Genomic DNA, 24,405 nt, shown 5'->3' on the forward strand with positions numbered 1-24,405 from the left:
ACTGCATATAAGCCATAGAAACCACCTAGCTGAAGCGACGAGTGTACACCTTCTCTGCCACTGTTCCACTTTATCTAGATGAAGATTTACCATTTTAGGCATGCAATTATTTAAAGGGTTAGAATATCTCAGCATTGTCGAAATAAGGGATCTTCTAAAGTTTTTAATCTGTTCACATTGATTTTAGAATGCAAGTTTCCCATCCGCTATCACAGTGTGCTATGAGCCTGAGTGTGTCCAATAGAGAACAACCGCTACGAAAATTATTTTTAGATTTCATTCTATGTTTCTTAACTACTACTTGAATTCCTACTTAATTAACAGGTGGTTCCGATAAAGCGGGTATGCTCTACTTTCTCCATAACCACCTCAGAGTTGTATCTGAAGACCTTAGCTATTTGTTCTTTTTATCAATTTTACAATGTTTGTAGTTGGTTCTCGTTTGCAAGATTCTTGCTCTACGCACTCTACGCAGATGACTTGAAAGTTGCTGAAGATGCTTCAGTATGATTTACGAAACTAACTTTAACTCGTATCTTAATATTAATAGGTTGTATCATCTAACATTTCCCAAAAGCACTAATGGATTGCGCATGTCGTATAGCATCCCCAGTATTGTCCTTCAGAAGGTTCTAAAAGTGTATGAAATGAAAGGCCTAGTTTTCATATTTGATTTGCAGTTTTCGTTTAATAGTCCCATCAACCTTATCATAACTAAATCTTGCGGGACTCTAAGTCCCGGAACAGATTTGCAGCGGCCCAGTGGGCAACGGACTGACGGCCGGTTATCAGCTGATAAACTTCCGTCGGGAAATGCGGTCGGTAAAACACAACTGCGAGGGGGACGGAAAAGACTATTGCGACGGGCCGGTTTTCAACTGACTGTGGTTACATTAAAATTAATTTTGTAGTGAAATCTTTTCGTTTGCTATATTTTTGAAGCAATTCGTTGAAGCTCATTATTACAAAAAACAAAAAAACTTCTTTCTAACTTATTAATAATGAAACCATGCAATTTTTGGTGTTGATCGCTTTATTTGCTTATTATTTTCCTGCTGTTGCTTGTACGCAAATTGTCATCAAGTAATCGGAAAAGTAACACTGAGCCCCCAATCCGTATGAGAAAATAGAAATATAAAAGAAGAATCTTATCATTTTACCGCCGTAAAAATAACCACCAGCAAGAAATCCGTCCCCGCCGCAGTTCTGCGCAATTTCATGCTGTTACATGTGTTCTAATTTTGACAGCAAGTACCCGTTAGCCCGTTACCCACTGTTCGCTGCAATTTTGTTCAAGGCGTAAGTTTCCTGCGTCGAAATAGTACAACATTTTTAGATACTTATGACTTAAGGCCCTCGCCTTATTTGAAATGGTGCTTTTGGAGTGTTTCTTTAAAAGAGTGCAAAACGGAAACGAAAAGAGATTTTTTTTATTTTAAATACTTTATTTCTTCATCCATTGTTAAAAAATAAACGTTTTTTTTGTCGTACCTGGCTTGTTCAAAAAGTTGTCAGCCTTCAAAAAATGGTATTCGATCATTCGGAAAAAAAAACTTTTAGTATTTTTTTTGCGGACCTTTAAAGTCAAAAAAAGAATAAAAGTTAAAAAACTGTTAAAAAACTTTTAGTATTTTTTTCGCCCCTTTAAAGTAAAAAAAAGTTAAAAAGCTGTTTTTCATCTTTTATCTTCCGCCATTTTATCAATTTTTTTTCTTTTCTAAAGGTCGTAGTTCACGCGTTGTTCGGAAAAACATCTTTTAGTATTTTTTTCGGACCTTTAAAGTAAAAAAAAAAATATTAAAAAATCAGTATTTAACGTCTGCCATTTTGTCATTTTTTTTTCTTTTTAAAGGTCGTAGTTCACACGATAACGACATTCATACTGAACAAGAACCTTTTCGTCCTTTTGATTTCACACACCTGTGAGTCCCGGAATCCGTGTCGCCAGCGACAGACCTTTTTTTGGCAAACCATGCTTTAAAGGCTGACAAGTTTTTGAACGAACCTCGTATGGCTAAAAAACGTTTGGTTTTTGACAATGAATCCGAAAATAAAATATTCAAAACAAAAATGAAAAAATTTCGTTCTTTTTTTCGTTTCCGTTTTACACGCTTTCAAAAAAACATCAAAAAAACACCATTTCAAATGAGGCAAGGGCCTTTAAACTCCCATACACATTTTTTGTTCAATCTAAGTTTGAAGGTGCTGCATTTTTTTTACCCTTATCATAAATTTTCCATTGCTGGTTTCATTAAGTTTTCTGTTGAAATCCCTCCCTAAAAATCCAGTCTCCTTTTAATTAACCTAAATTCCCTTGAAAGAAGACAAACCATCTCTCTCTGTCTTTTGTTTTTCGCCTGACTAATGGCGACATTTATTGTCCCTCCCTTTAGTGTTCTATTCCATTCCTTGCTCCAACTGGGACTCTTTATTCGTATTACCCCTTTTATACCTAAAACTTTAATACGAATTATGCAATGTAGACTCCAGTAGCACGCTCACCTCCAGAGCTAAACGAGATTTCGAATTATATTACATTTGATTTTTCTTTGTGAAAAAAACGTGTTTTCTCAACTATTAAGCTCAATACTATTTTAGTAATTTCCTCAAAATGTTTCAATCTGGATTATCGTCTCAGTCAGTAGTTTACTGATTTTTCCAATAAAACAAGCAAATAGACTTAAACAAGCCCACATATTAACAACTTGTAAATTCACTCATAATTCGTTATGTGGAAGCATTTGAGTGTACATTTTGATATATAGGCTGAAGACTCTTGATAACGGCACTATAACAGCCTACTTTACATAGGTATATTAAGAACTTATTACATTAGAACTTACACCCTGAACTTTTGGGTATAAATAGAGGTAAACGTTTTTAGGCGAAAATTTATCTGCAACTTTGCCGTACGATTTCCTCTCGCCAAGTTATTCAAGCTTTAAGTTGACTAATGGACACAAAAAATGCTAAGGCTGAAGCGCAAGCCTACATTTTATTCATTCATGCATTCAAGTTGGCAAATCGCAGCATGGCTTTGTCGACTTGACTTGCGGTGCTCAAAGGAATCATTTTTAAGTGATCAACTTTCTTTCCATTGATGATGTAAATTGTACATCAAAGTAGAAGAAGAATTCTCGTATCCAAATTTCGCTTTCTTTGCATCCGCCATTTGCAAGGTTTCTTCATATTGTCTATGGCGCTTTTTAATAATAAAAATTTTCCAAGCAGAGAGATTTTCATTTTTTTTTCTTTCTTTGTTTGTTTTGTTAAAACGAGGTTCCTTATATCGCAGTTGCACTGCACTAAGCCACACTAAGTTTCATGATTTCGTCTTATATCTCTATGTATGTGTGATATGTACAAATGTGTATGCAAATTAAATTAAAAATGGCAATTGCCGCCAAGCTAAGCTTGCGGATAGTTACGCTATTATTGTACCATAGTTACAGCTGAGGACTTTTTCACCATACGAAATTTTCTCATCCACACTCAAATATTCCTCTCAAAATTCTGTCTGTTGCAGTGTCTCTAGAGAGGATTTCTTAATAAGTCTCGCCTGAGAAGAATCTGAACTCTCGCTGATGCGATGCATTAACAGCGGCGACATGATACTATAGCCATCGGGCGTTGTACCTGAGCAAGCGTCCAAACACATCGTTTTATTAGTATTTGTATTGTTATTATTCATAATAAGCGGCGTTAAGTTGGACTTTAACGTGCAGCTTGTGGGTATTTCAATATTTGTATGTTTCGGCCCATCGGTGCTATCAATTAAATCATTCGAGCAATCAAAATGATTCATGGCTGATGTTTGTGCCAAAATGTCGAGCGTAGAGTCTTGCTTGTTTGGTGAACACTTACGCGGCTTGGGCAACAGCTTAAGCTCATCACTTTCGGTTTCTGGCATCTCCACCGAGGCACTGGGGAAGTCCAAGCATGGCATCAATAAACGCGGATAATTGGAAATGTAATCAACCACTTCGGCAGCCGTAGGACGTTTCTTTGACTCTTGACTCCAACACGCTTTAATCAAGCCCTCTAAAGGTGGCTTAACACCAGCCGGTATTTTCATCGTTTTGCCGCTTTTAATGAACTCGAATGCTTGATTATTGGTGAGACCTTGATAGGGGAAAGAGCCAAAAGTGATTATCTCATATAGAACCACACCAAACGCCCATACATCCGAGGATGGCGTGAACATGCCAAGCGCCAGTGATTCAGGCGCCATCCAGCGCACAGGCAACATTCCCTTTCGGTTGAAACGATAGTAATCACTTTCGTAAGTAGAGCGAGCCATGCCGAAATCACCGAGTTTAACCACGCGCTGCGCATCTACCAGACAATTGCGGCATGCCAAATCGCGGTGCACATATTTTTGTCTAGCCAGATATGAGAGCCCACGTGCCACATCCATTGCATACATCGTTAAACGTTTGGAAGAGATGTCTGAGTCTTCGGAAACTTTTTCATTCAACAAATGGCGGCGCGCAAGCAGATATGTTTTCAAATCGCCATACAGCATGAATTCCATGATAGTGTAAATTGGCTCCGTTTGCAAACAAACACCTAACATTTTGACGATGTTCTTGTGATTGAAACGTTTCATCGCCTCAGCCTCGGATAGGAAATCCAATCGATCTTCTGTAGAGGCACCCGCCTTCAGCGTTTTAACAGCTACCGCACTCCAGCCGCTTGCACCAATCTGCGCCTCTCCGCCATATACTGTGCCGAATGCGCCTTCACCCAAGCGTCGATTTAGTACGACGTTTTCTTTGGGTACTTCCCATTTGTCGAGTGTGTTCCCCTTGTTGCGAGATGGTGAAAGTAAGTCAATTCCAAAATTCTTCATTATCTTTGCTGACTGTTTGAGTTTCTTATCATAAAGTTTCTTCCAGAAAAGGAACGAAGTCAGCGACACAATCACCACTACTAAAAGACACATAATCGTCGTAAAAGTGAAAGCAGCGCTGGAACAATCCTTGTTTAGGAATTTCGCTAAAGCGGCAAAACTACAATCGTAGGTACCGTCCGCAGGTCGCTGCCCGCCAGAAAACCACACCACCTTGCTCTCCATTAAACTCAATTGACCGCCTTCGGTGCGCATGTTTTTGTTCGCGCCTACCACTCTTGGCTTAAACTTGCCCACGCTATTAAATTGCATCTGCCGCCACTGCACTATATCTATGTTTGTAATACGCGAGCCACCTTGACCAAATTGTATTGGCCCGGAAAGGCCAGTGAAGTTCGTCTGCCATATAAGCTCCACAAAACGCGTGACTACATTGCCAGAACGCAGGCTATTCACAGCATCCTCGTTCTCCTCCAAAAGTCTGGCAGCGGCATGGGCGTAAGCCCAAACAGCATCGTAGGCGAACCCAGTGTAGTTGGAGAGTGAAGTATTGTTTTCGGAATGCAACGTCAGCCACTCTCCCACAGTTATATTTTCCTGCATAATCGCATCAGGATCGCCAAATGGTGTGTGCATTATACTGAAATGACCTTCCGAGGCCTAGAAAAATTACTTAAAAGTTATGAAAATTTGGAAATTTTACCACATTGCAGCTTCATACCTTTTGCAGCTGCTCAGTTGTGCAGTTATGATTGATATCCAGCGTGTTCCAGTCTTTAGATATCCAGGAAGGCAAAAACCACACGTAGCCCTCGTAGGCAGTCATCTACGGAGGAAAATATAAATATAATATCGAGGCAATGATAGGGTGAGGATATTTTTTTGTTAATATTTTATTATATTATAAATAAACCCAGTCAATAAAAATCTACGAGTATTTGACTTAAATGTATAAATAAAAAATAGTTGGGGCGTACACATCTGTTAAGTGTTTTTCTGAGTTCCTCTTCGTATTTGTGGTGTGCGTCTTGATATTTTCCACAAAAGAAGGAACGTACAGTTTTAAACCAACTACGAACAGTTTTAAACCAACTCCGAACGGCAAATGGTTTTTATGAGACAGAAAAACTTTGGAAGATTTGCCAAATCCCGCCAAGGGGCGACCGCTATTAGAAAAAACGTGTTCTATTATGATTATCGGGGAATGCTAATTGCATTCCCAGTAAATATTATATAATTCTAAATAATTTTGGGTTACATATATAAATAATTGGCGCGAACCTCCTCTTATTTGTGGCGTGCGTCTCGAAGTTGTTCCACAAATGGAGGGACCTACAGTTTCAAGCCGACTCCGAACGGCTGATAATTTTTTTATTTTTATGAGGAGCTTTTTCATGGAAGAAATATACTCGGACTTTGCCATTGCCTGCCGGGGGCGACCGTTATTAGAAACAGCTTCTTTTTTTTGTAATTAGAACTCTACCACACTTAGTTGGCAGAAGGCCTTCAGTGGATTCGCTACTTGACATGTGCTGCAGAATAGTGAGGGAAACACTAAACATTTCTGAGGTCAATGGAATATGAGGAATCACGTGAAAATGACTTTATTGTTTTTCAAAATATTACCCTTGGAAATCAATACACTTCTACAATCACTTGAATCAATATTCAAAGCACTTTTTGCCACTCAGAAACTCCAAAACAAGCTATTTAAAGGCTTCAACAGCTTCTTCAGGCGTTGAAAAATGTTGTGAGGTCAACTTCTGATATTCGAGAGCAAAAAAATAGTTTCTCTTTCTTCCAGTTCATTGCAAAATCTACAGTTGTCGTTGTTTGCGATTTATATTTTGTGTGCGTGGGCCTCTAGCAAATAACTAGTTCTGGATTAATTTTACTTGTAGCAATTTTTAAAAGAGATTTAAGATGCTGATCGGTTAATTTACATCTGTAAACATTCTTTGTGTATTTCATTTTGGAAAAGGTTTTCTCACACAAGTACGTAGTACCAAAAACAGAAAACAATCCACGAGCAAACTTATGCAAATTACCAAACTATGCCAGTATAGTACATAGTAGCACTACTTGCCACTAGATGTCTGTTTGCTTATGTGTGCAGAAAAATTAAAATTGTTTTGGCCGTTGGAACATTCCGAAAAAAATATTATAGGCCTAGGGTTTCAAAGTTGCGAGACCCCTGGCCCTAAGGCTTCAAAGTTTGAAGATCCCTGTTTTACACCATCAGTTGGGTATGAGACCCGTGGCTGCTCGACTCGTTCCAAGAGAGTTGAATTTATTTGAAAAAATTCATCGGAAGAAGGTGGCTGAAGACATGCTTGAGCAAGTGAATTAGGACCCAACGTTTATCTAGCTCATCAGAACAGATGGATGAGACGTGTGTATATGAGTTTGACATGCAAACCAGTCAACAGGCGGCTGAATGGTTGAATGGCGCTATCCACATGAGCCGAGACCCAAAGACCACGTCAAAGTCGGTCAAAAGTGAAAGTCATGCTACTCGTTTCCTTTGAATATCATGGTGTTGTTCACTCGAAACTCATTCCAATTGGTTCTACGGGAAATAAAGAATATTACTTGGAAGTTATGCGAAATTTGAGAGAGAATTTGAGAACTTGGAGAAAGAAAACTCATGGACCTTGCTCCATGATAACGCACCATGAATTCAGATCACTCGCCAATCTATCTAACTCTCAGCGAAACGGTAGTGTTACGTGATCCAGTTCTCAAATTAACTAGTCAATTTACCGACTGGGATTATTTCCGCAAAATGTTAGAAGAATCTGAAGACAATACGTTTCCAATGGAATCAACAACAAAGATAGATGACGAAGTTTTAAAACTGACGAGAGAAATACAACACTCTACTTGGTCGAGCACACCTCCTTAATGAAAATTTCCGCTGGCCACAAATACACAAAAGACATAAAAGAAATGGTGCTAAAGAAGCGAAAAATGCGGCGTAAGTGGCATCAAACAAGATCACCTGTTGATAAAGCAGCTTTGAACAAAGCAGCGAAAGATCTCAGCCATAAAATTAAAGAATACAAAAATCAATCATTTACAAACTACGCACAGCAATTAAATAATAAAAGAGGCACAAACTACTCACTATGGAAATGCACCAAAAAGCTTAAACAGCCAGCTAACCATAATCCACCAATCAAAGTAGGCAATAATGGGTGGGCGAAAACCAACATAGAAAAAGCAAACATATTTTCAGATTATCTAGCAAAAATCTTCACACCCAATAGCGACACATCACCAATACTAAATAATGATGGCATAGCCAATGATAATTATGGCGATATAGTACCCATAACTGAAGATGAGATGTGCGCCGAGATACAAACGTTGAAGTCGAAGAAATCTCCAGGGTTTGATTTAATAACTGCCGAAGTCCTCAAACAAGTTCCACGAAACATCATTACTAAGCTAACAAACATAATGAATGCAATACTTTCCAATCTATTAGAAAATAGCTGATGTCATCATGATTCTAAAACCAGGAAAGCCTCCAAACGATGTAGCATCATATCGACCAATTTCACTGTTGCCCATCTTGTCAAAACTGTTGGAAAAATTTTTGATAAAGCGCCTGAGCAATATCATAGAAAATAAACAAATAATACCAACACACCAATTTGGATTTCGCGCGCGCCACTCAACTATTGACCAAATTCACAGATTAACTCGTATCATCGAGAACACATTTGAAGAAAAAAATGTATGTTCGGCTGTATTTCTCGATGTCTCTAAAGCTTTCGATAAAGTATGTCATGCTGGCCTGCTGTGGAAAATAAAGAATGTACTGCCAACAAAATGTTTTAATATCTTAAAAACCTACCTGACTGAGCGCTATTTTCGCGTCAGGTACGAAGATGAGTTCTCTGAACTGAAAGAGATAAAAGCTGGTGTGCCGCAAGGAAGTGTGCTTGGACCTCTTCTCTATCTACTTTTCACTCACGACCTGCCAAATAGCAGAAATTGCTTTATAGCAACATTTGCTGATGATACTGCAATATTAACCGTCGGAAAGACAGAAATAGAGTCTACTACACAACTGCAGCTTGCTATCAATAAAATATACAATTGGACAGATAAATGGCACATTAAACTGAACGAAACAAAGTCTGTCCACATCAACTTTACAAACAAAAAGACCAACTACCTGCCAATATACATAAACAGCATTAAAGTACCATACTCTAATACAGCAAAGTATCTAGGTATGACGCTCGACACGAAACTTAGGTGGAGTGCGCACGTGAAAAAGAAAAGAGAAGAACTGGACCTAAAATTCCAAAATATGCATTGGCTAATGGGTAAGCAATCAGCGTTATCCGCACCCAACAAGATACTGCTTTACAAACAAATTCTCAAGCCTATCTGGACCTATGGGATTCAGCTATGGGGGTGCACCAGCTATAGTAACACAGCGCACATACAAAGATTTCAGACTAAGACACTCAAGCATGCAGTTTGTGATCCATGGTATATTAGGACGCAAGATCTAGAACGTGACCTCAATATTGATTCGGTTACGGCAACCATAAAGAAATTTGCAAAGTCGCACGCAGAGCGACTAAGCAAGCATGTGAACAATGAAGCCTTGATTCTTAACGATAATACAAAATGGAAACGAAGGTTCAAACGTAAAAAACCTCTAGATTTAAACTAATTAATAAATAAAAATCAGTTAAAAGTATGAATTGTATTTTGCTGAGGATTAACTCAAATTATTTGTTGTAACAAAACTCCACAAAAATTGCTCGTTAGTATATATATGTAATGTTATACTAGTTGCAATGAAAATACTAATAAAAAAAAAAAATAAAAAAATTATAACGCACCGTCTCACAAGCCTCATATTGTTAACACTTTTTTGACCAAAAACTCGACAAATACCATCGACAAATACCATATACAGTATATGACTCAAATTGTGGTCCGTATGTCAAGATCGTGCATTATAAGTGTAACGGCACGTACAAAGCATTATTAAAATGTATATAATAGAGGCGGCCGCCGTAGCCGAATGGGTTGGTGCGTGATTACCATTCAGAATTCACAGAGAGACCGTTGGTTCGAATCTCGGTGAAAACACCAAAATTAAGCAGAACATTTTTCTAATAGCGGTCGCCCCTCGGCAGGCAATGGCAAACCTCCGAGTGTATTTCTGCCATGAAAAAGCTTCTCATAAAAATATCTGCCGTTCGGAGTCGGCTTGAAACTGTAGGACCCTCCATTTGTGGAACAACATCAACACGCACACCACAAATAGGAGGAGGAGCTCGGCTAAGCACCTAACAGAAGTGTACGCGCCAATTATTTATTTATTATTTTTTTTTTAATGAAAAATCTTCAATTTATAGATAGCATTTTTACTGAAGAAAAGTTTTAATGCAAGTATATCAACCAAAAGCGCGCTCTAAACGAGTAGGTGTAAGCGAAGCCATTAAGAGTTATACTGGTGTGCAAAGAAGTCACATAGGAATTCGAAAAGAGGCATGGATATATAGAATATACACATAACTATATTAGAATATATAAGTATACATATTTTAAACTCATACTCAAGGGGGGTGGCCCAATACGGCCTGGCTTTGCTTCCTGTACTTGTTTTGTTCATAACAATCAGTTGATTCGTAAAAACGAAGCGGTAATAGAGGTGAAACATATTGCGATTTTTTTTTTAATACTAAACATTTTTCTATTTTTATATATTTGGACCAGGTAACAGCTGCACTAATTACCTTATTAATTGTAAAACCCAGTAGCCTGTATTTTCAAGAGTTTTAATCCTTTGTTGTTTCGGCATTATCACTCGGCTATCTACTAAAATTCGTACACATTAATAATTTCCCAAGTAACGCCTCAGCCGATTCCAAGATCTTTACTACTACTTGAACTACAGAGGGTCCTTAAATTTGTTTACTACTGCTCAGAGCTACTAGCAGTAATGAAATTGCTTCATCTTCGTCTACGGCTTCGCATCCTCTTTGTATCCAACATAAAATTCACAAATCTAGCTAAACCAAATGAAATTAAATGAAAGACGGGGGTGTTTAATTCCTAATATCAAAATCGCTGCAAATAGAACATTGAGGAATTTGAATTTTCGCCGTACTTGAAACGCTTCAAGCAAAACTGCCATTTGGTCTCATTTCATATATTTCAGTATTGTCCTATTCCAAGCAAATCCAACCTGCATTGGGTCTGGATCTTCAGACTTATTTGGTATTTGCTGTATAAATGTAGGCTTATATGATACTCCCATTGCACCATAAACTCGTGTTTAAGGTTTTGTGTTTATGAGCAACTGTCAAGTATTCGGACTGGAGTGTTTCAGAAACTCAAAGTCAAGGCAAATCTATTAAAGGTGGAGTTGGTAAATCAGCTGATTTGTTTTTTTCTTTCGCCGTGTCCATGTGGCTGTCAGCTCAGAATGAAACTAGGCGAATTCATTATATGTATTCTAGTTTCCCAATACTTTGCTTTGACAATCTAAAGAACAGAACATTGTTGTTGGTCTAGTGCCACCATCTTTAATGAATGCATCTTTTTCAGAGTTTAGTTTGTTTGCTTATTGGCTTTCTCTTCTCTTCATTCTGCTTAGTTATGTATACAAATGCTTTCTGTTCGCTACTCGTTCGGGCTCTATTCGCTTCACGTAAAATGTGCATGTGAAAGAAAAAACAAAGTTATCGAGCATGATTCACCACTAACGAATACGATTATACCTCCTAAAACTGATATTACTCACTAGTGCTGCCAGTATTTTTAGTGCTGCCAACTCTCTTTTCTGATATTAAGCGATCCGCCCTAAGGCTGTGTTCAAACACGACAACTTTTGTTGAGACAGCTCGTAACTTTTGGTAGAGGGATTCATGGGGAAAGAAATGCGGTACCGAATTGCTCGTGCTCGGACAACACGCGTTGTGTTCTCATTCAGCTCAATGGTGTTGGGAACTATCGACTAAAAACAAAAACAAATGCAAACAACTCGTTTAGCCGCGTCTAAACGCAGTATTACTAATACTTAGTGCTTCCAAGCAAATGGCAGCTCTTTTTCAGTGTTGCCAACGTATGTTGATTTGTCTTCGTCTATTTGCTATTTACTAACAGATGGCGTATCGAGAGGACTTATATACATATGCGAGTAAACTGTCAAAACAGTCAACCGTGCGGCCATTATGAGACCTCAAACAGGCAAATATCTACAGCCAGGCAGAGCCGTTTATGAAATAGAAAATATCGATGGAATTTAGGTTGGCACACTGCCCCAGGCTATTGAAGAAATCGTCTAGCTGCCAAATCTGGGCATTTTCAAAGAAAGTGTCTTTTTTCGATCTTCTTCTCTGAAAGGTCTCCACAGCTTCTGCAAGGTGAGTTTGAAAATTGAATGGTGTGAAGCCCTCAGGACTTTTTGAGTCTCCGTCTATTGTACTGGGGCCACAGGGTTTTCGAAATAGCACAAGCAGAAATGAAGGTCCATATTTTCTGAGCTTTCCTGCACCCAAGTAATCAAGCTTCAGCACCAATAACAACGGAATGCCGAAGTTAAAAACATTGACAACTTAATTGGACAAGGCCCAATCATTGAAAAGTCACAAAGCTGAAATTCTCGTGGCGTTATGCTGGAACAGTTTTAAGGAAAAATGGTGTTAATGTATCCAAAGACACGATTCGAGGACGTATAAATGCAGAAAACCTCAAATTCCGAAGCACATTGAAAAAACCGCGGCTCTCATTATCAGACATTGAAGAAAAGCGTGCAAGGGCTAAAGCAAATTCAGAACGGGATCGGGAAAATGTAATATTCACGAACGAATCTTCTTTCTGGGCGAATAGTTGCATACACCGCTCCTGGTGTACTGCTGATAATCGACAACTTCAACGAACTGCTAAGCATCCAGTTAATGTTCATGTTTTGGGCTGTTTCTCCGAAAACCTATTTGGCGTTTATTAGTTTCAAAGCTAATTTGAATGCAGTTGTTACGAAAAAAATGTGCTTTAAAGCATTATTATCGTCAGCTGAAAGAACTAGTTAACCTTGGATTTAACAAGACGACAACGACCCCAAGCTTCGAGGCCGAAGGTGTGTAGAGTGGAAACAGCAAAATGGAATTGCAATGTGGGATTGATCATCAGAGTCGCCTGATGCCAACCCAATCGGTCATACAGTGACTTGTAAGAATATTTAAAAAAAAAGAATAATCGCGAAATAAAATCATAAATCTCAAACCACAACTAAACTGTCCGCTAGAGAAGTAGTTACTTCCTATGGTCAAAAAGAAATTTGTGAGAGGAACTTTGACTGCCACCTGACTTAGGAGATTCGTCAGCCGAAGTCTGCACGATCATTTCACATGTATTCACACACTCATCCAATCAGTCCCTGCTCAGATAGCAACAAAGCAACATGAGCGAAAACTGGGTTAGTTTTTTTCGTATATTGCTAACACAATCTTATCGCCAGCCAAAAATTATTTCACACATATTGACACACTCGCCCAATCAGTCGTTCTTCAGGCGGCAACGAAGTGTCATTGGTTGATTTTTTTCGTATATCACCGTTTATTTGTAAACGCATCCCAAGTGACATCAGCCCATCAGCTGAATCTGTCATATTCGATTAGAGCTGAATAAGGGTATATTAAAGACAACACCTGCAACAATCTGTTCACTATATATCGACTAAACTTACACCCAAATGGTAGGCCTCGCAAAGCGCCAGCTCAGCATTCCTGTTATGTATGTCCGCAATAATTATCTTGGCGTGCTTCTGTTTTAGGTCTAACAAATACTGAAAGAGAAAAATGGTATAGTTATTTTCACAGCACAACAGCACCGATTTTACATTGCTTACTTTATTCATTTCCGCAGCTTTTACATCACTCAGGAACTTTTTATTAGTAATCAATTCCAAATTGTTTTGCTTCATAGCCGTCTCCATATGCGATATATACTCTGTGTACTTTTGTCCATCCTCCGTTAGCGCGGCCACCCGTTTCCAACCCATAAATTTCATTAGCTCTATGTACACATCTTCATACTGTCGATTGGAGCCAATTGTGCGAAAGAAATAGGGATAGGCACGCCGATCGGCAAACGAGGCACCTTCAGCCGAATAAGAAATCACTGCCATATTTGTGTGCTTTGAAATGCCTGCGATAGGTTCGACTGTTTCGCTACAAGCCGGTCCAAGTACACCCAGCACGCGTGGTTCGGTGAAGTAGTGGATGAACACTTTCATGACCTCATCCGGTTTACATTGACCGTCATGGATTTGCGCATCCAGATGATAATTTTGCAATAAATGACTACGATTTACAGCTTCAACCGCTTGCCTTACAGCTTTCTCGAGATTCTGGTGACCACGACTAAAATCAGTAAGCGGGAATATTCCACCAATGTATAATTTAATGGTTGACTTGGTGCTGATCCATTGTGTGTAAACGTCTTCGTTCGACTTCAACCATTTGCATGCTACCTGGTTATAGACATCCTCGATATCTTCGTCGTTTCTTTTCCAATGTTTACTCAATTGCAGATCGTGCAGCATATGATCGTGAATTTGAAATTCACGCAAAGTAGACACCAAACGTTCTTCGCTCCTACCCAAGCGCTGATCGTAATATTTAAGTACTGGCGTGAGTTCGTATTTGCATGCAGTTAACTGCAGTATAGACAAATCCTCACAACGCGGTAGTGTAATTTGATAAAAATGAATTTCGCCATCGATGACAATAGACGGGGTCCAGTGGAGTACTATGAAGCGTTTATCGAGGTACTCACCACTGGCATTGGACTGATACTTGGCGTACAAAAGCCGTATTGTTTCGCGAAAATCTACACCCAACCAGAGAATGTTAACATAACTGCTGGTATTTTGAATGTGGTGCATGACAAAGGTGGTATCAGGCTTATGCTCAGCAAGCAATGTAACACAGGAGCTTCTAATGCAATTCGGACTTATGTACTCCTCGTAACTGATTGGGTTCAAAATAAATTTCAATTCTCCAACAAATTCCATATAGTTCAATAATAATACTCACTTTTTACCATGCCGCAGCTCGTCTAATAGTTCCTGAGATATGACGTAACGTCCATAGTCCACATGCGACTGATTGAGGAACACACTGTAGTGCAGGCTGTAAGCAGCCAGCTCCAGTGGCATTTCGACTTGACTTTTGGGCACAAACCAACCAAATCGCCCGGGCGTTATCGAAATGCCACCCTCAATGATGGTGTCTGGCACAATTGATCGCACCAAAGCGGGCATCCAAACGGCTACATTGATCATGGTCATGTTGGAAAAAGGTGAGTACCTACAAATAATAATTAGAATAGTTTTTAAGTGGCACACAATAAGAGTACAGACATCAGATTTACTTCAACTGTTCGAATATGTAGCGATAACTGTTCTCTTCGTATTGGTTAATAGAAATATTTGATGTGTACTTGAGCGGCACCAATGAGATATTACGGTAATTGAGTTTCTCGCGCAGAACAATGGCAAAAATGCGACTCATTACTTGGTGTAAAGCGCGATCGGAAACTTGCAGCCCAATGGGATGGTCTTGCAAGTTTGGGATGTCCGGCAGAGTATCTGAAAGAGTAAAAACAAAATAAAGAACAATAAATAACATATTTACGCCTAAATGCAGCACTGCTATGAACTTTACTACGTTGTTTATTATCCAACAATCCTTGTTATCTAAAACGCAGTATATGTGTAGAGTAAAGGTGGATCTAGTCAATCGAGTAATCAAAGAGTACTAGAAATAAAGCGGTATAAGGTAGAGGCTGGACGTAGCAGAAGCTTTTAATTAGGAATACCCTTCGGAACGTTATAGCATCGACTTTAGCTGGTCGATCTCATCCATCAACTACTCACTTGTGGAGGGGTTAACTCCAAACTAAAAGGCGTTACGATAATAAGCCCTTGAGGTGCACTCAAGACGGGTGGTAACGGTTAACCAGCTACTGCAGTCAGAAAATGGAGCAGAAGCTCGACCAAGCACCCAACAAAGGATGTATACGCCAATTAAACCAGTTGATTTTTGTGTCAACGAAACCTCTGGGGCTCTTACAGTGCACTACCAAATAGCTATACATATTATCTAATTGTGAGTTCAGACTCCAGATTACAAACAGGTATCACTCAGCTATTCTACAACCATTGGCGTCCATTCCCCTCCATGGGAACCAAAAATGAGCAAGAAGAATTATAGCCATGATTTACACACCCTTCTCTTCTTCTTCTTCTTGATTGGCGGAATAACCGAATCTAAAGTATTTTTACAAGATAATTCCGAAAAATTATTTTTTTGTCAAACGAAGCGTGTCACCTTTTCACAATTTTTCTTTCATTTTCGAAGTTCCCTTGTAAAAACTCTTGCACTTTAGACTCAGAAAAGCTACAGAGAAGGCTGCTTAAATAGCGTCGTTACTCAGTAGACTGATGGCAAGCATAGGGTGGGACGACCCAGACCCAGAGGAAGCGGGAAATAATGATGGCTGCCATGCTGTCCGTTCTATTATACGGAGCTGAACTGTGGGCAAATGCACTAAAGGCAAATCACCAGAGTAAGCTCCTAACATCAGTACAATGCACGGTAACTGTGAAAGCTGTGTCTGCCTATCGCACAGTATCAGTTGTCTTGTAAAAACTCTCTGCACTTAAGGCTCAAGGATGCATGCAAAATTTTTTTTTCTTTTAAAAGGGTTCAGTCTAATAAGAATGTATGGCTTTCAAATCGGCAGTAGAGTTGGGAAGAATATTTTTCGTCAGATTTGGAGAAATAAGTCTTTTTGGCAGCGTTCTATTCATGGATATTCAAGTGGAAGTGATAATAAAAGGCATCGGATTTTTACTTTCTTTGGCAGTCAAATAGACTGCGACCACCCTCAACTTCTAGGAAAGAATAAAGTAGGTTTACCAATAGGCAGCATTAAGCCAAATATATGGAATCGTATAAATATATAATAATATTTAGCTGGAATAGCTAATAAACGCTGGGACAGCCTCTCATCTTGTAAAACTGGTAGGCGCACAACAACTCACCATGGCAAAAAACGACCGTCTGAACTTTTGCGGTTGAAGGGGAATGAAGATTTTTTCTTCTCGAACTCTAACAGGCTACTACCCAATTGTCATTTAGCCGGCCATGAGTGTAGGCACCAGACAACATTCAAAGCTGCAGATGCATAGAAGAGAAACTGGCAATTTGTTAGCGCCCGGCACCCTACAGAAAGAAGAAAATTCATTAAATTCATTGTGTGGACGAGGTGGTTCAACACCGACTTTGAACAGCAATATAAAAAGCTTGTCGAAGTTCACTGTACTACTATTTAGCACTTGGATGCACAAAAATGCAGCCAGCCTAAACATGGAAGTCACGGGAGCTGCGACACCTCAGTAATACAGGACAAGAAATTTTTCAGCTTCACATATTGATTATTGATCAGGCAAATAAAAAATAAAAGCAAAATAAAAAGCCTTTTTGTAGCTCAAAACATTGCTCATCTCGACTTGCATTAATTTCGTTCAATGGCGCTTGGTTCACTTTGGCAGCAATTCCATTCTTACGAAGATACCAAAATTGGGTCGATACGTGTTTGGCCTCAATATATGAACATTTTTTCCTGTGCTGAATCCATTTTCTCACCCAAAAATTGCAAACAGTTGTGGATATCGATGAAGGAAATTTTCAGGCGTAAGTCGGAAATAATATTTGCAGAAAAAAGTTTCAAACCATGAAAATCAATAGTATTGCTATCAACCCCGGCCTCGATAATACGTATATACATATACTTCTTCTATGCAGCCATACTCCCAATGACAATAAAAAGGTCTCGGTTCAAAATTCAGCGCTTCCAGATATACGCTTGGGGCCTACTGGTGTCTTTGTACTACTAGTATTTGGTGTTGTTCTACAAATTGTGGGACCGACAGTAATAGCGCCTCGAATATTGGCCTCGAACTCGTTCAAAGTGGTTGACTTATTAGAATTGGTTAAGGGCTTGCCGTATTACCAGAAAAAATAATCAAATCGTATGAACGCGACGGCCACTTGACAAACGCTTGCTTTGAGATGACTCATTCTTAAAATTTTTTCTTCAGAACTTCGAAAATGTCATCGCTTGTGTGGCATGTAGCGCCATCTACTTAGAACCACAGATCCAATACTCGAATATCGAAGGTGTCGAGCTCTGACCGCAGAAATTCAATTAGAATAGCTCGATACCAAGGACCTTTAGTAATAGTGGCTCCTTTCTCATTTTCAAAGAAATAAGGTCCGATAATACCAGCAAGTGATAAACCTTGCCAAACAAGCAGTCCATTTTTATGGATGTATTGCTGTTTAGTCGAACACTTGTGGATTGGTATTCGCTCCAATAATACCAAAATTGCTTATTGACTTAGCCGCTGAGCTCCAAACGGACTCCGTCTGAGACACTGATTTCGCATCACATTTACGTAAGTATTTACATATTGACAACTGAACCGGAATTTCGATAATATTTTTTAATAATTTCCGGGCGTTCAAAAACGTTTCAGCGTGCAACGTTCCATGATGAAATGGCAAATCCTACTAAAATAAACAGCTGGATGTGAGTGATAACTTTGATACCTGCTGCAACATAACAACTTAAAACAATTTGCATTACCCTGATCACCCTTTATATAATACCTAAATAATCATAATTAAATTCACAGTATATAAATTACCGCCATCCGTGAAACAGTTATATTCATAGTAATACGGATAATGCTTCGGGAATCCATTTGCTACCAACGGCGTCTCAGCTTCTGTAGATTGGCTAACTGTGACATGAGTGAGTAAGAGCATGAGAATTGCAAGCCAATGAAGTAAGAGCGATGATCGCAGTGTTCCAAAAATATTCCGTTCCATGATTACTTCGAAATTCTAAATGAACTGCTGGATAGATGAATTGTTTTATGAATCGCTTCGTTGTGCTTTAAGCATTTATTGTTTGAAAAATTCAATTTATTTTGCAAATCTTAATTGTTTTCTGCATTGTAGTGATTATTCATTCGATGAAGCTTTTAGATTTAAGCACTGGCTGCTTTGTTTACGTGCGTGGTCGATCGATCTGTGTATGTAGCATAGTTTTTTCACTAAGTCCGCCAGTTCGTTTATTTCGAATTCGACAAATACTAAGTGTTGTCGATTAATTTTTTTTTTTTTTTTTTGTAAAATTAGCGCTAGTGTGCTTGCAGTTTAAAAATGCGAGTGTGATAAATGCAGCGTTTGAAAATAAATATTTTAAAAAATGCAGAAATATGTTTATAGTTGGTACTCTTCTATATTATTTATAGTAGTTGCAGTATATTTTCGTAGTTGGTTCTATTAGTAGTTCGATTAGTCTGTAAATCACAATCATCGTGCCATATCCGATTTCAGGTACGTAATGTCTTCATTTATTTACAATATGTTTATTAATTTTTTAATTTTCTTTTATGAAATTAATGTGTGCAAGTAAATACGCAGTCCGAGCACTGGAAATAGAAAATGAAATGAGTTATTAATAACAGAGTGTGATTAATTGAAATTTATACATTGCAGCAGAATATTTTCGTAGAATAATAAATGTCTTATTCAAAAGTACTTTTTCGAAATTTTGGATTACAATTTTCCACGGCAAATTCTATTACACTAGCCAACAAAATTGCAACTTTTGTCTGATGATTGAGGTTTATCACTTGAAGTTTACTAATTGGACGTCGCCGATTATAAATATATCCTCAATTAATTTGGGACAGCTTTTATTTACGAGATAGAGCTTTCGTTAATAATTCATTGCGTTTATTGCTGTTGTTATGATTTAGCTGTTGTCATGTTTAAAGAATACCGATTAAATGTGACACCGTTCGTATTAATTGACAATTGAGGCTTACAAAAATTACTTTGGTCACCTGATGGAAATGAAAAGTAAATGAAATCTCGAAAAAGCAGGCTGCAAGGTTGTAGCCTATGCAGATGATATTGCTCTCTGCGTGTCAGGCAAACACCTGAATACCCTCACTGAGCTCATGCAACGCTCAATCAATATTCTGTCAAAATGGTGCACCGAATGCGGACTAAATGCGAATCCAGCAAAGACAGATCTTGTTCTCTTCAATAGGAAACAACAATCTCCTCCACTGCAAACAATAACTTTAAAAGGGGAATCATTACTTCTATCTGATTCAGCTAAATATCTAGGAGTTATTCTAGATAGGAAGTTGAGTTGGAAATTGAACATCGAAAACAGATGTAAAAAAGCTTTCATAGCTCTCTATACTTGTAAGAAAGCTATAGGCAAAACCTGGGGTTTTTCACCTCGGATCATTTATTGGATATATACCTCGATCATCAAACCGATACTCTTCTACGGTGTGGTTGTATGGTGGACAGCACTCGAAAAACGGTGCAGAGTAGCCACAATTGATCGAGTTCAAAGAACAGCCTGCCTCCTGATAACAGGATGCTTAAGTACAACACCTACTAAGGCTCTAAACACGTTGCTTCACTTGTTCCCTATCGATCTGGCTGGCAAAGCGATTGCAGCGAAAGCAGCGACACGCATGAATGCTATATCGAAATGGAATAAGTATCTCGGCCATTCGGCCATACTGAACAGGAACACTGTTATCTCTTCCGACATAGACTATCATGTAAGTCTTCCATCACCACCCTTGCTATTCTCCTGTTCACTCCCAACTAGGGAAGAATGGAAGACAAATCTTACCGAAATCGATGGCCCTCTGATTATATATACAGATGGTTCAAAACAAGACGGCAAAGTGGGATTTAGAATCTTTTCCAATTCCCCTCACATCAATCTATCATTTAGATTACCCGACTTCTGTGGCGTATTCCAAGCGGAAATATGCGCTATCTGGTATGCTGCGAAAACTCTCTTAGAAAATAGAATATCACTAGAGGATATCCGCTTTTTCACCGACAGTCAAGCGGCCGTTCGAGCACTCAGCTCCTCTTATACCCACTCAGATGTGGTTCGATCCTGTCTCTTATCTCTTAACGAGATAAGTGTTCAGAATTCTGTCCAAGTTATCTGGATACCGGGTCACAGGGGATTCGAAGGTAACTGCAAAGCTGATGAGCTCGCAAGAGCTGGAGCTGCGCAATCAAATGTTAGTAACTTACCCACAATCCACATTCCGCTCTCAACATGTAAAATGCTCATCGATCGAGAATTTCACAGCATTGCTGATCGGAGGTGGCGAGTGGAAACTACTTGCGTTACGACCAGACAAATCTGGCCATCCTACAATCTGAAACAGACAAAAACCCTTATAAGTCTTTCGAAACACGAACTAAGGCATATAACATCTCTTATCACCGGCCACTGCCTTTTGGGCACTCACGCACGTCGGCTCTGGGTTCCTCAAAACGACCTGTGCAGATACTGCGAGGACGAAGATGAGGAAGTAACGAGCAGACATTTGCTGTGCAGTTGTCCGGGTCTAGCCAGAAGTCGACTCGCTCTTCTAGGCTCTCCAACAATTGACAATCTTTCAGTACTCTCGGACCTGAAAATCGAATCTCTCATCAAATTTTCGAAACGAATTAATATCTTTGACCAAAATCTACAATAAAAATCTCGGTTAGGTGGGGAAATCATTTAAAATAATGAGCTCTAGGGCAACACAACGGACCCAACTTGCGGTCTATGTGGCACTCCGATGCGGGGTCACCCTTAAACCAACCAACCAACCAACCAACCAACCAAGCCTTGGATTCCTCAAAAGGCATGGAAAATATGCGTTGAGTTTTTACGTTTGTGGGCAAATAAGAAAAGGAGTAGATTTAGGTACGAAACTGCTATGGTCTGGAAGGAACACGTGAACCACCGCGACGACTGTTATTTTTGTTTGATTATCATAACTGGCATTAGCCGGAAAAATCGAGCCAAATGGGAATATCCTTACATATGGTCGACATATAGACGTGTTTTAAGCCCTAAGATATCACCTGAACCTCAAGCTGGTCCATCACAGGAGGAGCCATGCATTTAAAGGCGAATACTGACTGTAGGGATAATGACTATGAATGTGACCTGGAAACGTCCAGACCATTCAACCAAAATTATTGAAACGAGCTTATTAGAGATGTTGGGTCAATTAAAGTCTGCTTTTGAACTTTTGGCTTCTAGGCTAAAAGAAAGAAACTTAATAACAAAAAAAACTAAAATTTCTTATTACCGCATAAGAGAACAAAATCTTCTGAAATATTTTGCTGAAGAAGATGACTTTGTATTTTGTAAAGATATACCTGGTTTAATGGCCACAATGGGATTACAAAATTACGTTTCTAATGAGTGGTGCTTATTCATAGACTCGTCTAAAATGCACAGTGGAAATAAATTTGGGTCGTTGGCCATTGCACAATCTACAAATAAAAGAAGAATATACAACGTTACTCTGGTTTTAAATAAAATTAAAAATTTGGAACACAACTGGCTCATATGTGTCGATTTAAAACTCCGAATTTAATGGTTACACAAAGTATCCCTGTTTTCTTTGCTTGTGGGACAGTAGAGCTAAAACACAACATTGAACTAAAAAACATTGGCCTACTCGGGAAGCGCTCATTCCCGGTCACCAGAGCGTGATAAACCCACCTTTAGTATCAAGGGATGGTATAATTTGGATGGAGGAGCGCTGTCAAGGCTACTGGAACGTTCACATGATGGCTGACTGTTGTTGGAGCAATCAGAACAGCTCTGCCTTTAGCTTCAAAAAGAAGATCAATCAAAAAAACGTTTTTTTTCAACCTAAAACCTGAATACGAGTAAAATATGCTTATCATCTTTAAATATAAGTGTTTTTTATAAAAACACTTGTGTGTCATATTCTTTTAACAAGAGCTGATACTGAAATTTTAGTTACAGATTTGAAATCCTCATAAAAAATTGGACTAAGATAATGTCTGGTGCATGTTTCTGTGATGAAAAAGAATGATTTCGGAAGAATTATGAGACCGATACAGTACATATACCTCCCATGCGCCTTTCCTTTAGAAGCCTCTCGAATTTTGAGAGCAAACTGGGCATTTACACAAGTAAAATTACGATGGAAATACTTTGAGGCTTCAATATTTGTGGGGATCATCATTTTCCTCCAGCACTATGAGTAGACGTGATTTTACTGAGATTCTGGGATACATTCGTTTCGACAAAAAGAATCAGAGGAGTCAACGTTTGCAAACAGACAAATTCGCTTTAGTTTCAGCAGTTTGAAAAAAATGTATTGAAAACAGGCAAAATTGCTCCAAACTGAGAGATTATATTACCGTAAATAAGCAACTTTTTCCAAAGGAGCCAGATGCCAGTATATACCAAACAAACCCTATACATTTGGCATGCAATTTTGGCTGGCGTCTGATGTAGGAACGAAATACTCGTATCTGGTAAATGGTTTTGTGTATTTAGTAAAAGACGAGGCTCGAAATACGCGAACCATCCTCAGCGAATTTGTCGCAATGAAACTTCTTGAACCGTACATATACCATGGAGGGTAGAACTGTTACAACCGTTAATTTTTTGACAAAAGACAGCATCGCACGTTTCTCAACGTTGTTGCACCAATCCCATGGATGCGCACTTACTGCTTATAAGAGCAAACCATATAAAAAAGTACTTCTATTAAATAGAACTTATATTAATAGAACTACAGGGTCCGGCACTCGAAGCATAACCAACTTCAGACCACTCGAGCAGTGGATGCACGGGCATCAGCTGTCTGTTAGTTGGCTAAATGACAGTCCAGAGTATTGTTTAGTGAAGAAGCGACTTGAGCGAAATCTCCAACAAAGTGCCAATCAAATAGCGAAAGAACTTAAAATATCTGACCATAGCATCCGCCGCATACTGAAAAATTATCTCAAAGTCAGGCCTTACACGATCCAAATGGCGCATGATCTCACACTAAAGAAGCAACAAGTCAGACTTGAGAGAGCCAAGGTGTTGCTGCGCTTGGCCGAAAGCGGTCAATTTCCGAACCTTGTGTTTTCTAACGGGAAAATTTTTGAAATTAACCAATTTGTAAACTCCCAAAACGATAGGGTTTATTTGACCGACCGTTCATACGAGAATTTGAGTCATCGGTTGGCCACACCCACCACTGGTAATGGTTTGGGCCGCTGTAACCGCAGATGGACGCTCTCCAATCGTTTTCATCGAGCCTGGAATCAACGTAAATTCGAAATATTACCGGAAAAGTATTCAGGATGTTGCTTTGAAGCCGTAGGCCCACAAACATTTCGGTGGCAGGCCATGGACGTTTCAACAGCACTCGGCACCGACTCATAAAGCTCGAGTGAACCAAGAATGGCTATAAAACAACGTTCCGAACTCTACAACGTCCATACAATGGCTCTCAAATTCACCAGACGCAAATCCGATGAATTATTCTCTTTGGACCGTTTTGGAGAGCAAAGTCCAAACTAAAAGCTTCACCAGTCTCGAGGCGCTGAAAAAAGACATTGTTCGCGAGTGGT

General features: G+C 39.0%; 1 protein-coding gene across 8 annotated transcripts in view; it reads right to left on the reverse strand.

Annotated features, from left to right (window-relative positions):
• Window positions 1–3,277: 3,277 nt before the first annotated feature.
• The window catches only part of LOC128863661 (uncharacterized), a 114,051-nt gene continuing 92,923 nt past the window's right edge, over window positions 3,278–24,405 (reverse strand). For 7 of the 8 annotated variants that reach the window (XM_054102925.1, XM_054102921.1, XM_054102922.1 and 4 more), the window contains 7 exons: window positions 18,609–19,400; window positions 15,266–15,482; window positions 14,929–15,201; window positions 13,740–14,862; window positions 13,578–13,676; window positions 5,574–5,678; window positions 3,278–5,512 (listed from right to left, as the gene is read on the reverse strand). In XM_054102925.1, coding sequence (XP_053958900.1) covers window positions 3,506–5,512; window positions 5,574–5,678; window positions 13,578–13,676; window positions 13,740–14,862; window positions 14,929–15,201; window positions 15,266–15,482; window positions 18,609–18,792 — 4,008 coding nt within the window. In that variant the 5' untranslated portion in view covers window positions 18,793–19,400 and the 3' untranslated portion in view covers window positions 3,278–3,505. Of the gene's footprint in view, window positions 5,513–5,573; window positions 5,679–13,577; window positions 13,677–13,739; window positions 14,863–14,928; window positions 15,202–15,265; window positions 15,483–18,608; window positions 19,401–22,179; window positions 22,269–24,405 lie in introns of those variants that run through there. The other variant, XM_054102928.1, reaches the window with a different exon arrangement.

The sequence above is a fragment of the Anastrepha ludens genome, chromosome 5 (genome assembly GCF_028408465.1).
Source record: "Anastrepha ludens isolate Willacy chromosome 5, idAnaLude1.1, whole genome shotgun sequence".
Classification (NCBI taxonomy): domain Eukaryota; kingdom Metazoa; phylum Arthropoda; class Insecta; order Diptera; family Tephritidae; genus Anastrepha; species Anastrepha ludens.